This window comes from Mastigoproctus giganteus, chromosome 5 (assembly GCF_048544385.1).
Source record: "Mastigoproctus giganteus isolate SK-2022 chromosome 5, ASM4854438v1, whole genome shotgun sequence".
In the NCBI taxonomy this organism is placed as follows: domain Eukaryota; kingdom Metazoa; phylum Arthropoda; class Arachnida; order Uropygi; family Thelyphonidae; genus Mastigoproctus; species Mastigoproctus giganteus.
Genome location: NC_143579.1, coordinates 66,003,107 through 66,018,989, shown reverse-complemented (window position 1 = coordinate 66,018,989; position 15,883 = coordinate 66,003,107). Strand labels below are relative to the sequence as shown.

Here is a 15,883-nt window from a genome sequence, read left to right as displayed (position 1 = left end):
ATAACTGCAGTCTTGTCTAGATGATCCTGAATTGCTTCTTTAATCAGTGACTCCATTATTTTCTTCAGAATAGAAGTTAAACTAACAGTTAATTACTCGTGTTACCCTTTGAGCCCACTTTGTGAATTGGCAATACACTTGCACATCTCCAGTGGAGGATCTCTTCTGAATCCAAGGATGCTCTCATATTTATGGCTGAGGGTTTGCTTACTTCCTTTGCTGCCTCTTTTAATATAACTGAATAGATCCCACAACACCTGGTGCCTTTTTTATGTTTAACTTCAACAATTTCTCCTTTACTTTGCTCTCAGTTATTCCTAAATCATTTAGCTCCCTATTAAAGTTTGATAAACTTCTGACCTTCACTCCTCCACAGAATTCCTAATGTTTGAATGTAGATGAAAAATACTCATTCAGTTTGTCAGCTACCTGAGCAGGATCATCAGCAGTCGAATCTGCTGATGATCCTGCAAACTTGGACATTTTTTAGAAGCTTTGCCAAATCTCATTTAGATTTGTAAGCATTCTTATAGCCCAGAAAGCATTCTTTCACACATATCATGCCATATTCATTATCTACAAATCTTATTGTGAATGAAATCTCTTAGCTCAAATTGGAAGTGCAATCCATTATAATGGAAAAATACTTGACTCTCTTTGCCCCCTCTTTTGAATGTTTTCTCATTGTCTGTTGCCTTATAGGTTTATAAGTTCATTTAGTATATTTTTCCTGCAGTAATAGTCATCAATTGTTTGCAGATGCATGCCGAAATGTTCACATGGCACATCATCGAATCTGCCAAATAATTCTACTAGCCCGAAAAAATTTCCCTTTATTAGCTGTGAAAAATTTGAAGAACCTCCAGATGCTTAGTTATGCTTAGATAAAATAAAGTAATTAATATAGAGCATTCAAGTATGCTTTTGCAGTGCTGAATTTCTTGATTAATCAATTGCTGATGTTGAGCATCAATGCCCCTTCAGTTGAAGTCTTGGATTCTGTTTCAATTGATTTATAGTATGCCTTGATGTGAGAAGATGACCTGTCACATTCATTTAAACAGATACTCAGGTACTATCAGTCCTGAAAACCAATTGTTGTCCAGTTGTGAAGTTGATTTAGAGCCCACTAGAAATAATTTAAAACAGAAACAGAAAGACCCATCATTACTTTTTAATTATAAAAGCCATTGATTCTTTAGCTCGTCACCATTCATAATTTCCTTAATGAAATTTTTTTGAAAAATATTAATTGGTTTCATCTCTAACAAAATTATATGTCATTAATATCAGGTGGTCCAGGATCAGTACTAATCCAGGGACTGAATTTCTTTAGGCAATGCTGGATCAGATAATGTTTACTGAAATCCGACTGTCTTTAGTAACAGTCTCCAATTTTTCTTCTAATGTAGTTGACTAGGTACAGCTATTGAGTCCTTTTCTGTAAGTGATATGTAATCCATCAGTCTCTGCTGACATTGACTATTTCATGTTCAATTTCTACTTTATGGCTTTCAGAATGTTCAGTGGCAACAGTTGACATAACCACTTGACAAGATACAGAATTTACGCAACAGAGTAAGGGAAAGATGCACTGAATTCTAATCATTGGTTCATTTTCATTTAATTTTAGAACCACAGTGCCTCATTAGCCATGCCAGTTTTACTTTAACCAAATAGAATAATGTGTGTGAAAATAAATGCACTTGAAGCCATAAAACAGAATGTTGATTTCACAAGTCCTGTAGTGGGGCAGAACAAATTTCACTCTTCTTTTGACTTATGCTCAGTTATTGCCTTTCAGTGAGAAATCGCCAATAACACATTTTTTCTATACACTACAAGGTACAACACAATACAATATGATACAACTTGCAGAGATACCAGCAGTGCAGTTCTTATCAAAGCTATTTAACTATGTTCATGCAGAAACACGGCAGAATGTATTTTTGCAGTGGAATTAATAGATAAAGAATAACCTATCTCAACAAATTGTTGAGGTTTAATGTGTCCCCCAGTCACTTAGTGCTCAGTGTTATCATCCTGTTCTAAAGCTGACTCTGCTTACTACCTTTCATAGCTAATTTATAGTTTATTTTGGATTTTATTTGGAATTTGAATAGTTATTTGGATTTTAGCAAAGAATTTGACTCAGTCTCTCATGAGAGGTTACTGTATAAGCTTGAACAGGTTGAGATTACTGGTAACATTCTAAGATAGGTTGCTGGGTGGCTGCAGGGCAGAAGGCAGAGGGTTGAGATTAATGATATTCTTCAGATTTGTGTAACGTCAGGAGTGGGGTCCATCAAGGATCAGTTCTTGGACCACTGTTGTTTCTCATTTTCATAAATGACATCGATGAAGGGATAGAAGGCGTGATGTCAAAATTTGCAGATAATGTAAAGATTGGCAGAGTTGTTAATGATCATGTCAAGCAGCGCTCCTTCAGGATGACTTGAACAGACTTCAGAGATAGTCAGAGAAGTGGCAGTTATGTTTTAATGCTACTAAATGCAAGGTCTTACTTACACTTTGGGAATAGCAACCCACAAATAAATTATACACTTGGTGGGGTCTAATTAAAAACAGTGGAGGAGGAAAGGGATCTGGGAGTTACAATATAGCAGATATGAAGTTTTCTGAACAGTGTAAACAGGCAGCCAGGAGAGCCCATGGTGTCCTATTGATGATTTATCAAATGTTATTCTGTAGAGATAGGGAGGTCATAATCCCACTGTATAATGCAATTGTAAGACCACATTTGGAATACTGTGTTCAAGTATGAAGACCTCATCTGAAAATACACATTGAGCTTCTTGAAAGGGGTCTAAAGATGAGAAAATCAAATGGTGAGATCAGCAAAAGAATGACGTACGAGGAAAGATTCCGATTATGTGGGCTATGGAGGTTGGCAAATAGACACTTTAGAGGTAACCTGGTTGAGGTTTACACAGCTCTGAGAGGGATTAGTAAAATGAACGAAGGTGGAATTCTAACTGTTATAAAGAATTCCCGAAGTAGGGGTCATAAATTCAAACTACAGGGGTTGAAGTTTGGATTATATTGTAGGAATTTTTTTTTTCAGCTAGTGAGTCAGTCATTGATTGCTGGAACAAGTTGCCCTTGCAGATAGTTGAGGCTGACAGGTTGAATAAATTCAAAGGTCAGCTGGATTGTTGATTATTGAAAATACAAACATAATTTGCATTTTCTTATCTACTTGTTTTTTATTAATTTTTTTTTTTTATTTTTTCCACTGCAGCAAAAGCCTGTGGCTTCCTTGCACTATATGGTGAATATTATTACTATTACTATTTTACAAGCAAGCAGCCTATCTCAATTATTTCTTTATGGTCTAATATTTCAGCAAACATTTGTCAAAATTTTATTGTCTACCTGCTAATTAACCAAGTCTTTGTTTTGTTAATTAACACAATAAAGTAAAATGTATCAAATATAGTCTTTTTACTTTTTGTAAAATGCAGAGTATAAAAGTATACAAGGCCTATCAGAAAAGTAATGAGATTAAATCAATAAAATTTTTATTTTGAATTTTATGCGTAATAACAACTCTGCAGCTACACGATGTCTCCATTGGCATTTCCAGTCATTAAAGCAAGACCGTTAGTCTTCATCTGTCAGCTCCTTTATAGCATTGGTTACAGCCTTTTGAATTGTCTCTATCAACTCATAATGATTCCATTTAAATTTTTTTTCAGTTTTAGGATCAAAGAGAAAGCACATGGAGCGAGGTCCAGTGAATACAGCTGTTGTGGGAGGACTGAAATGCTCTTCTGTACCAGAAATTCTGTAATGGAGAAACCAGAATGGGATGGTGCATTGTCGTGGTGGAGGATCCAATTTTGACTGATCTCTGGTTGCACATGAAGGATTCGTTTCCATAACAACTCATGAGAATTTCTCTGTAATAATTTTAGTTCATCGTTTGCCCCTCTGGCAGAAGCTCTTTGTGAATGCTACATCAATAATCAAAAAAACACACAATCATTGTTTCCACTTTTGATTTGATCATTTGAGATTTCTTCAGATGTGGAGATATGTGCCACTCCTCACTTTGGCGTTTGGTTTCTGGATCGTCCTGGGAAAAACCAAGTTTCGTCACCCGTAACAACTCATTTCAGCATGTCTGGATCGATTTCTAACCTTTGAAGCAAATCTAGACACACATTTATGCAGTTTTGTTTTTGTCCATCACTCAAAACCTGCACAACCATTTTCGGGCACACTTTTCACATGACCAAATCTTCACTTAAAATTTTGTGAACAGCATCTCAATTTAAATTCAGTTCATCAGCTAGCATTCTGATTGTTAGCCTTCAATCTTAACAAATTAATGCCCTTACTCTTTGGAGATTGTCATCAGTTTGAGTGGTTGCTGGCCATCTGGCATGTGTCTCATCTTTCACCATTTCATGTGGCTCCGAAAACATCTTGTGCCAATGGAACACTTCAGATTGTGTCATGGCATCCTTTCCATATGCCATTCTCAGTTTTTTGTACACATCACTTGCACTTTCTTTCAGTTTCACACAAAACTTGTTTGCATATTGTTGTTCAGTATTTCGCCGGTCCATTATTGTAACACACTTAACAAGCATACATTTGCTATAACTGCACTAGTATTAGGTATGTTCGGGGTCTGACGACACCTGGGATTTCTCCCATCTCCACGTATGTTCTCTGTATCGGACAAGCCATAGATTTAAAAGTGTGTGAGGTATGTACTATGTAGTTTGTTGGGCCCATTGTTCGTCCGGCCTGCTAGCCGCCGGGCCCCTAGTGAGACCTGATGTTACCAATATTTGTACTCTGGCAGGTCTTACCATTTACTTTCCTGGGATTTCAGTGGCTAGGACCAAAAAAAAAAAAAAAAATCAAGGTTGAAATTAGTGATACTTAACAAGTTAGTATTAATAGTATGTGACGTGGGGCTATGCGGTGAAAGTGAGTTTTAAAAACCAAATAGGTTCGGGCAAGAATTTTGATGTTCTCTTTTGATTTTGACATGTAGGGCTAAACGCTGTGCAAGACAAAAATTTGGGGGGATGAAGACTGGGGGGAATAAATTGGAAATAAGGGGCCGACAGAGTAGATGGCCCCTGCAGGTAGTGAGGCATGTCAGTGCCCCACCAGAATGAGAAAATTGGGGAGGCGAGGAGAGGCAAGCTCTCCTCCCCCCTCCCCAGGAGTTTGGAAAGAAAGGTCCGCACAAGAGAGTGCGGATTTGGGTCGCCAGTAGGCTGTCCCAGTGGGAGAGTGCCACCGTATGTCGTCTCCATCAGTTTGCAGGCCCTAAAAAGCTGGCCGTTGAGTCTCATCTAGGTGGGACACTAATAGGGGTTTAAATCTGGGATGTCATCCTTCCAGACTGCATGGTCTGGGTCTTATTTTCTGGTCATTATCTTGGGGTCATAATCAAGTCTACTGGCTGTCATTATGGGGTTTTATCCCTTCCGTGATGTTTGCTAGTCCTTACACTACCTTTTGTCATTATGTAGTGGGTCTATGCTGCAAGGTCTTGGGGCAGTGTCCCTTTGTTCTGATGTCACGACTATTTAAAGGTGTTTTTCGCTTCCATTGGCAGTAATCATGACTCTTGTGGTTAGACAATATATTGTCACTTGTCTTTTTCCAGTGCATTTTGTAGTCAATCCAAGGTCTGTATAGTCAGCTTCTCTGTGTTGTCTCGCTGCTATTTGCAGGTTTGTTTTGTCTCATTCCGTTAAGGTTTTCTGTATATGGCCGTTAGTGTTTGGCGCCTGGTAAATAATCCCTGGGCAAAATCAGTTAAGGCTAAATATTCCTCTTGTGTATCTAGTAGATGTGACTCAAGATCCCTCGGTAGATAGTGAACTCTAGTTATTAGTCTGCATCTAAGGTCTTCATATTGGGCACACTCAAACATAATGTGCACCCAGCTTTCTTGTTCCCCGCAAGTACAACGCGGGTCCTCCACTATTCTCAATGCTGTAAGCTTTGCATTGAAAGCTCCATGACCTGTAAGGAGGTAGGTTGTGTAAAGTCCGTGTTGCAGCCAGGTTGGGAGAATGGGGTATACTCCGTCTACATCCAGGATGAACTTTTTGGTGATATTCCCTTTTGTTGTGTTTGTCCAGCAGTATTGTCAGGTTTGTTTTAGGTATTTCTGTAGCCTGTTCTTTTCAGTCTTGTGGGTTGCACTGTTATCCACTGTGTAGCCTAGGTGGGTGCAAGGCATTCCTTTGGTTATATAATAGGCTATTCCAGTGCGTGTGATGTCCAGGTCAAGGGGAAGGGCTCCAGCCAAGACCTGTAGGGTAACAGTACTAGTGGTGCTGTAGGCTCTGATAATGGTTAACAGGATAGTTCTATGGATTGAGTCGATTATGCATCTATTTATGTCGGTTGATGCCTTGTGATACCAAACCGCAGAGGCTTAGGTTATAGCTGGTAGGAATGTCATTTTATAATATAAGGAGAGTACATGACGTTTAAGTCCCCAGTCACGACGGACCACACGGGCTAAGAGTACTTCCTTATCTTTGTTCCTAGATGTGTGAGATGCTGCTTGAAGGAAAGATTACAATCTAATATCACCCCCAGGTACTTAAGCTGGCTTTGGAGTTTAATTGTGGTGTTGTTCACCTTTATTTCATGCGGCCTGCACAGGTCAAGGGAGCCTTTCAGTAAGATTGAGGATGTCTTAGTTGGTGAGATTTTTAGGTAGTGTAAGATGGCCCAGTCCTGTAGTATCTTGATGGCATGGTTTGCTTTTACCTCCAACTGTGCTCTACTGTCGGCAGCAATTTTCAAGATCAAGTCGTCGGCTAAAGGTTGGATTTGGACGTCACCAAGGTCCATGGCCAGGAACTCATCCAATACAATGTTCCACAGGAGCGGCCCCAGAATGGAACCCTAGGGGCAACCCCTGCAGACACGGCAGTTTACCCTACCATAGGGTGCCAGGACACTAATACTCCTGTCGGTAATGTAAGACTTGATAGTGATATACAAGTTGCATGGAAGGTTGGCCCGCCTTAATCTTGCCAGGACCCTCAGCCACCAAATGGTGTCGAAAGCCCCTGAAAAATCTATGGAGATGATTAGGTAGTATTTACTGTTGGAACTGGCCTCACTGTGCAGCAGATGTCTAAGTGCCTCTAATGTCGAAGACTTGGGCTTAAAGCTGAACTGGATAGACACGTGCAGTTCAGCACTCTTGTAATGTATGTCAATTCAGGCATATAGCATTCTCTCAAATAGTTTGCTGATCACTGGTAGCAAAGCTATCGGTCTGTAGGTGGTTGGCTGTTGTGGAGGCTTCGTGGGTGTTTTTGGGATCAGCTTCAGTCCCGCAGTCTTCCAGTTTCTTGGGAAGATGCCTTGATCCAAACGGTTATTGAACAGATTTAGGAGGAGTTCAGGGGTCAGGTCCATTACTTTTTTGATAATTTCCGGCTCGAGATAATCGAGGCTGGGGCACTTATTATTTCTTACGTGATTTGCCGCGAATTTGATGTCATCTATTCTTCAAACAGGCCTCTGAGGTTGGGTATATCCATATTGTAGTTTTAAATGTTTTTCACCAACCTTATGTAGAAATAAAACACAAAGAAAACGAAAGCTGGAATCTTGATAACTATGTATTTATAATAAGTTATATTTGTCTGTATTTACAATAAATTATATTAACTTTACAACTAAAATATATGAAATATACATTTAAAATATACTGGGTTAAGAACAATAAAATACATTAAAATATACTAAATTAAAATCGATAAAACCAAAGCTTTCGAAGGCTCCTGCCTTCTTCAGCGGTCTGAAGAAGAAGAAGGCAGCAGCTGCTTCCTTGTCCGCTATGACCCTAAGTTGCTGGGCCACTGCTCTAGCTCTCTGCGCGTTATGCTGTATTATTGCAATTTTGGATCTGTTGTACTCTTTAGGGCGTCTCTCCATAGTCAGTTCGTGACTGGTATAACCCTTTTACTTTGAGATAAACTGGACAGTTCGGGTCTCTGATAGAATGTGAATGGTCCATTTTCCCTGCCTTACAGTTTGTACAGATTGAATCTTGCTCCTTGTTTGGACATGTTTTATATTCATGTCCCCTGCCAGAGCAGTGACCGCAGGTTGATTCTGTTTGTGTACACATATGGGTTGTGTGGCCGTATTTACAACACCGGAAGCATTTCGGGATTGCCACATGCTCCCGGAATCGGTGGGATCCCCATTCAATGTAGATTCTCTCTTGATTCTTTAGTTGCTGCCAGACAGTCGGGGCCAGCTCTAGAACCCAGTTTCTGTTTGGTCCTGCCCTAGATCTGATGGAGTACCTGAGCTGCACCAGGGTTCGCTGTTCCTGTAGTTGCTGGGGGGTCGGTCTCAGATTTCTGTTTATGATCTCTGTGGCTAACTGTTCCGGGGTTAAGTCCTTGTCTATGTCAAAGACAATGATAGCAGGTCCTCTCTTTTTTGGCAATTCTGCAGTCAAACCCAAGGTGGCAATTTTTGGGTTATCCATTATCATCTGTATGTCTTTGTGGTTTCGACAGCACTAGATGTCAGTTACGACCACGTACCCCCAGGGCTTTTCCAATTTCTGTAAATATTTCATATTATACTGAACAAGCAATTTATGCAAGTATTCCTGCGTCTTTATACATTCAGTATCATAGACAGTCATAGTTGGCAATTATTTTCAGCGTGCGATATTAAACAGCTTTGAAGCAATTCACTCGTTACCGATCCAAGGTGCGGCCAATATGGTGTCGCTATTGTTACGATAATAAGAGATCGGGAACGCAAGTAAAGAACATATAAAATATCTCTAGACTATGTAAAAGTATCTCTTTTTTTTACGGGTAATAACTAAAGAATCTTATGAGGGCAATAAAGAGAGATTATTTTGTAGGTGTTTAGACTTCCCGAAGTTTGGTCCGCTCTAATCAAAACGATTATTCTAAACATATGCTGCCAGCATATTGCTGTACTGGTTTACATAGGAAAATTTCTTAAAAATGTTCATATCTCTAAAAATAGTTGACAAAAAGTCACAAAAGGTCACCGGTACATCCAGTCCAATTTCCTCTTTCTTCCAACACCATCTGCGATCAGAAATTCGATGTTTTTCACAATAAAAATAACTTTTTTTTCCACGGAGCTCACTATTCGCGTGACTACACTGGTCAGGGTATTCAGTGCCCTCTCCAACTGCACTAGTATGAGATATACTGCCTCTAATGAGTTGAAACACACATTGAGGTTAGGTGAAGGGCCACACTATGTGTTGTTGTGGTGCCTCCATAGCCAGGTGGGCAGGAGCAGCAGTGCGTAGCACACACTTCTTGGTTAGACCGGGGTTCGAGCCCATGACCACCAAACACGGAGGATGCGGATAGGTAAGGGAATGACCACCGCATATCTCTAGAGCAATATGGCCTTAGTTGCTAATGCTCCTAAAAACCAAATAACAACAACAACATGTTGTTGCATGTCACTTGTTTACAGTGTTGCCACTACATTTGTTATAAAATTAATCTAATTACTTTTTTGACAGGCCTCATATACTTTGCCCAGTTTTAAAATTAGGCAATGTATAATAAATCTGACAGTTAGTAATAATTTTTACTCTATGTAAGGTACATTTTGTATTGAAATGTCTACGGATTTTTGATGGAGAACTACATGAGCAGTATAAGGGACTTCTGAAATAATCAGCATGTGCATAATGAAATAAGCCTGTATTTTTATTCTTTTAATGCTGAAAAAATATTAAAATTGCATATATTTACTTTTATTTAAGAAGAGAGATTAATATGTGTATTGATCCATCTGTGTATATAATTTTTTTTAATGAAAGTCTTATATTTTTTACCAGAATTGGCAGGTACTGTAGAAGAGGAATTAGAAGGAACTTCAAAAATGGTAATTTGTTTAAATCAAAGAATGTTCTTGAACAGTGGCACCCAAAAAATTTTGTATTTTGGTGGGGGAGGACAGCTCATACATTCCACATTGGTAGCTTTTTCGAGTATGAAACGTGACTAAAATAATAAAAAACATGTTATTGAAAAGTGCTTTAGGCTTCCCCATTTAGGTGTACTTGTGTTCTTGGATACAACAGTTGCAGTAGTTATACGAATAGTACATATTAATATGAAAAAATTAAAGGGCTCAAGGCCAAATATTGTATTCATGGTAAAGGATCTAGCATCGAATTGAAGAAGTTTTGAAAAATTAATACCTAATTATTGCTAACTAGTGCAAAAAAATTGTTTAGAAGAGAGATTAATGTGTGTATTGATGTGTATTTAAGTGTGCTCATGCGTAGACGGCTTTAAAAATCAGCACAAAATAATTCAAGGTTGTTCATTTTTTTAATGCCACCGTTATTTCCAGTCTTTTCTGAACACAGCCGAAAAATACAATTTTTATATTAAGACACATTTTAAATTATTTTGTGAAAATAAAACTCCCTTACCAGTAAGCAAAGTAGCATCATGCAAACCGAAAAACTCGTGTGCTTCAACAAATTGGCTGCTTCATGTTGGTAGCATAACACTGCTGCGTGAAACAGTGCACATCAACAGTTTAATTCCAAATGGTGCTTCAATGTCATAAAATCAGAGTATTACTGATTGGAGGAAAGTGTGCATTGATAAAGCCAGCTCATTGTAAATAATTGTATGCGACACATGCCACTAATCACATACTTTTAATTAGACATAACCAATTCTTGCATTTTTCCTTTTTAACACACACAGATGTCTGTGATTTTCAGTGGAGAAATTAAAGGAAATGTTTTTCAAAAATGGCTTTTAGGTTGCTATCTGTCTCAGCTGTGTGGACAGAGTAAAGAGCAAGAATAGCTGAAATATTGTTTGGGATCTCATCAATGCCGTGTAGCTGGCTGGGGGCTAATACTTACAAAAATTGTTTTATTAATTGTTTCAGCTAGCTCTGTGGAGTTAGGTTTTCCACAAAAATACCGAAATTTTTTTAAAAAATTTAACTTTGTACATAAATATGTTAATATATTCTTATTTTTATTTTATTTCCCAATACTAAGGGTAAAATTATTGTCAAAAATGGAATCAGAATTTTTCAAAATAATTAGAAAAAATTCATAAATAAAACCCTTTGTTACTTCTTTGATTCAGTTTATAAAATTCTGAATCTGGATTCCACTGAAATTCTTCACTTTCAACTTTTATAAGCCAAAATCAGAAAACTGAGTTCAACAGATGCAATAATCTCTAATTTCTGACCTATTTTCATGCTACCATCTGCTATAAACTGTGTCTACAATTATCTGGGAACACAAATAAAGAGATGGCAGCACATATAGAAATATTTCATGGTAATTCATATATTAACAGACAAATCGTTTGAAGCAACCTTCAAAATATTGATCTATATATGTATACCCCAAGGCCCACACATGAAACATACATCTTAATATATATTCTTCAAGGCCTACACATGAAGAATATACTCCTGAAAAAGATAAACAGAAGTGTGTATTTTTCTTTCTACATCTGCCAGAAAGAAAAAGCAAATATATCCAGAAAATGTAGGGTTGTTTGTAACATTTATATAACAGGAAAAAATTTTGCTGTCGGTGTGTGTAGGATCTCAACCAATACCCGAAAAATCAACATGTAGTTCTCTAATCATATGTCTGCCAAAGGAATGTGCATAGTCTGATGTGTGTAAACTGCAAGTGTGCACAGGATGATTTGCATGTCATGAGACTGAAACAAACTCTGATAACTCACAGGGGAATGCCCAGCTCCCTCCAACTCAGCTCCCACCTTTAAGAATTCCTCTAATCAGAAGCAGATCAGGCCACACCAAATCAGTGACAAGTGAAATCAATATACTGTCACAGAGGATTGATTTCTTATTTCTGGAAACTTATTGCATCATTAACACAACAAATGTACTTTTCCCCTTACTTTCAACAAGAATTTCTACATTAAGATGAATATCGAAATATTACAGAAAAAATATTTTCTTTATTTTATTTTATTTTTTTCTTAAATGTAGAAGAGAAAAGACGGAGAGCTTCTTTGATCAAATACTGTAAATAAAAAAGGAATTACATTTCAAAAAAAAATTCATGTTAATACAGTAGTACAGTCAGTCCTCGTATAACACGTGTTTACCCTACTCGAATTCGATAATACACGATTTATAAATAGGGGAACAATATAGTATATAACATGAACCGAATTCGCTTATGCACGATTCGCCTTTGTGTTGTCAAGAAATGGCAGTCGAACGCGGAATCACCCCAACTGAACACAACACGATAGGAATGAAGAGAAGATTCTGAAAATGTATTTATGTTTTTTATATCAGTGAAGGGGAAACACATTTCACCATAATAACGTAAAAACCCACACAATTTCAGCTATCGACATTATCGCAAATACCATTAGATCGAGTTTACTACCAGTTTATAACAGATTTCACTAGCAGAAATGCAGCTGGAAATTGTTTTTATTGGTTTATGGTAGTAACCCCCAGAAATGTGCTTTAGTAAAATGTGAAGTGTTAATAGTGTATCTCTGCCTTTACGGTGTTGTTTATTCAGTTGCTACACGCACGCGCAGATTTGTTTTTGTGTATCAAGCATGCCTCCTCATTTTGTAATTGTGCTTTATTCGCTAAAAATGAGTGAAATACTTAAAAGGTGTGAAAAGGAAGCATCCTGGTGAAGACACTACAGATTCAGAGAGAGAAAAAGAAAAGCAATATCGATAAACAGAGGCAGACTGGGTCAAAAATTCTTACCCAGGAAAATTTGTAGTGGCCTCATGCTATGGTTTATGGCCAAAATCACGCCGGCCTTCGGCCCACCGGGGTTTCTCCGGTAAGGCTTATGGCCAGTCTGCCACTGTCAATAGAGAAAAAATATGAAATTGTGAAAAGCTTTGAGCAAAATGAAAGACCATATGATATTGCACGTGCTACAGGCTTAAATGAGGCAATGCCGAGAATTAGAAAGAATGCAGAGAAAATAAAAAATTTCATAGCAGGAACAACTCAAAATGTAATTAAAATCCATTAGATCAAGACACAAAGAGTTGGAAGGGATGGAACGGCTGTCACCTGCTTGGATAGAAAATCAAACAAAAAACAAGTTTGCTTATGATAGAAGCAAAAGCATTAGCAATATTTTATTATGTAATAGTCGTAATTAAATACTTACGTATTTTATTACAATTATTTATTGTGTTTTGTAATGTTTCAGTTACAACTGTGTGTTCAATCTTGGGTGGTCGGCACCTAACCCTACTTTTCCCATAGGGTCTGTTGTTTATATTGCACGATTTTGCACAGCACGAGGGTTTCTAGGAACACAACTATCGTGTTATACGAGGACTGACTGTACATGTTTCTCAAAAAAATTTTTTTGCATAACATTCAAAATATTTTTGCTATACATGACAGCTAATAGCAGATAAAGACAAAACATGTTATGCTGATAGATTAGTTTAGTCTTACCAGTTCTGGTATTCTCATCTGCATATTGTGTAGATGAGAATATGAGATCTGTGAGGGTAATAGATCAATAAAGTAAGCATAAAAGCTTTAATCTGAATGTAGTGGAAAGTGGCTACACTTTTTAAGCTTTTTGTGTTTAGACTAACCTTAAAATAATTATTTTAAGGTTACTTCTTTGTTTCTTCTAATTTTAAATTAGAAGAAACAAAGGCATTAGCATTAGTAGAGACATTTGATGCAAGAAAGAAAGCTTATGCAGCATCAGCCAAAAAAAAAAAAAATAAATAAATAAAATAATAATAATAAATAAATAAAAAATAACCACTTCCACTTCACCCCTCTGTTCGTTCGAAATACCTGTCCAGCTGAGCCTTAAACTTATTTAGGCTATCAACTTCCACGACAAGGGATGGAAGTCTATTCCACCAACCAACCAACCACCCGCTGGCTAAAGGCAAATTTCCTCACATCTATCCTACATCTGTCTTTTCTCAATTTGAATTTATGCCCTCTCAGGTGATTATTCTGAGCAAGAGGAAGAATCCTATCAGCATTGAGCATGCTCAAACCATTCAAGGCTTTATACACCTCTATCAGATCACCTCACCGGTGCCTAGTCTCCAGACACTGTAATTTGCAAAACTTAAGCCTTTCTTCGTAAGAGCACCCCTTTGTTCCATTCACTAATCTTGTTACCCTTCTCTGTACTCGTTCCAGCATCTCTATATCCTTCTTGAAATGAGTCCTCCAGACCTATATACAGTACTCTAGGTATGGTCTGACCATTGCCTTATACAAGAGAATAATCACCTCCTTATCCCTGCTGGAAAAATTCCTGTATATCATTGACAATACTCCATGAGCTACTCTTGCAGCCCGTCTGCACTGCTCAGAGAACTTCATATCTGCCTGCACAACCACCCCCAAGTCCCTTTCATTCTCTACCACTGTCAGTGTAGTACCACAGAGTTGATACGTTCCTCTGGGGTTGCTGTTTCCCATATGTAGTACTTTACATTTGTCAATGTTAAACTTCATTTGCCACCTCTCAGCCCATCTGCTCAACCTTTCCAGATCCTGTTGCAGTAGCATAGTGTCAGTAGTGTCCTTGACAACCCTGCTAACCTTCGTATCATCTGCAAACTTGGACATTAAGCTTGATATATCATCATCAATATCATTTATAAATACAGAAAACAATAATGGACCCAATACTGAACCCTGAGGGACTCCACTAATAACATTGGTCCACGATGAGCAGTGTCCATTGATTACCACTCTCTGTCTTCTCCCCCTCAACCACCCCTTTATCCATAGCAGCAATTTGCCTCCAATGCCACACTGCTCCAATTTGTGCTGCAGTCTTCCATGTGCAACAGTATCAAAAGCCTTTCTAAGATCCAAGTATATAATATCAAAGTTATTCCTTGCATCCAGTTCTTTTGTGACTGCATCATAGTATCCAAACAAATTGGTCAGGCAAGACTTCCCCTTAACAAAACCATGCTGTGTCTGAGCTACGACTGAAGTCTTGTCTAGATGATCCTGCAGTGCTTCTTTAACCAGTACCTCCATTAATTTTCCAGGAACAGAAATTAAACTAACAGGTCTATAATTATTTGTGTCGCCCTTTGATCCTCCTTTGTGAATTGGGGTTACATTTGCACTTCTCCAGTCCATGGGTACTTCCCCTGAGTCCAAGGAAGCTCTCATAATTATGGCTAAGGGTTTGCTTACTTCCTTTGCTGCTTCCTTTAATATAACTGGATAGATCCCATCCACCCCAGGTGCCTTTCTTGTATTTATCTTCAACAATATCTCCTCCACTTTACTCTCAGTTATTACAAGATTCTCTAGCTTACTGCCAGAGTTGAATACACCTCTGGCATTCCCCTCGCTGAATAACTCCTCATGTGTGAATGTCGATGGAAAATATTCATTCAGTTTGGTAGCTACCTGAGCAGGATCATCAACAGTTGACCCATCGATATCAAGTGGACCAATCTGATTCGTCCCCTTCCTTCTAGAGTTTACATAAGTAAAGAACTCTTTGCTGTTTTTCTTTGCATCCCTTGCCAAAGATTTCTCGTAATCTGCCTTCGCCTGCCTAACCTCCTTTGTAACTTGTTTACAGATCAACTTGGATCTATCATTGGCTTCTGTGTCATGTGTGAATTTGTATGAATCCCATGCATTTTTCTTCTCTGCCATATGTCTTATTAGTTCATCTGCCATCCACTTAGGCCTAAACCTTGAACAATATTTCTTAGTTGGTATGTAAAGCCTAGTAGCTTCCAAGATAAGTTCTTTGAATGCTTCCCATTTTGAATTTGCTGTTGGTAACATCATCAGTTGGTCCCACTGTATG

At 38.1% G+C, this 15,883-nt stretch overlaps 1 protein-coding gene across 2 annotated transcripts in view; it reads left to right on the top strand.

The window, feature by feature from the left end:
- Positions 1-15,883, top strand: part of LOC150085456 (jouberin-like) — a 320,291-nt gene that overhangs the window by 262,972 nt on the left and 41,436 nt on the right. For both annotated transcript variants that reach the window (XM_090373258.1, XM_090373259.1), the window contains exon 22: positions 9,881-9,927. In XM_090373258.1, coding sequence (XP_090229384.1) covers positions 9,881-9,927 — 47 coding nt within the window. The remainder of the gene's footprint in view (positions 1-9,880; positions 9,928-15,883) is intronic.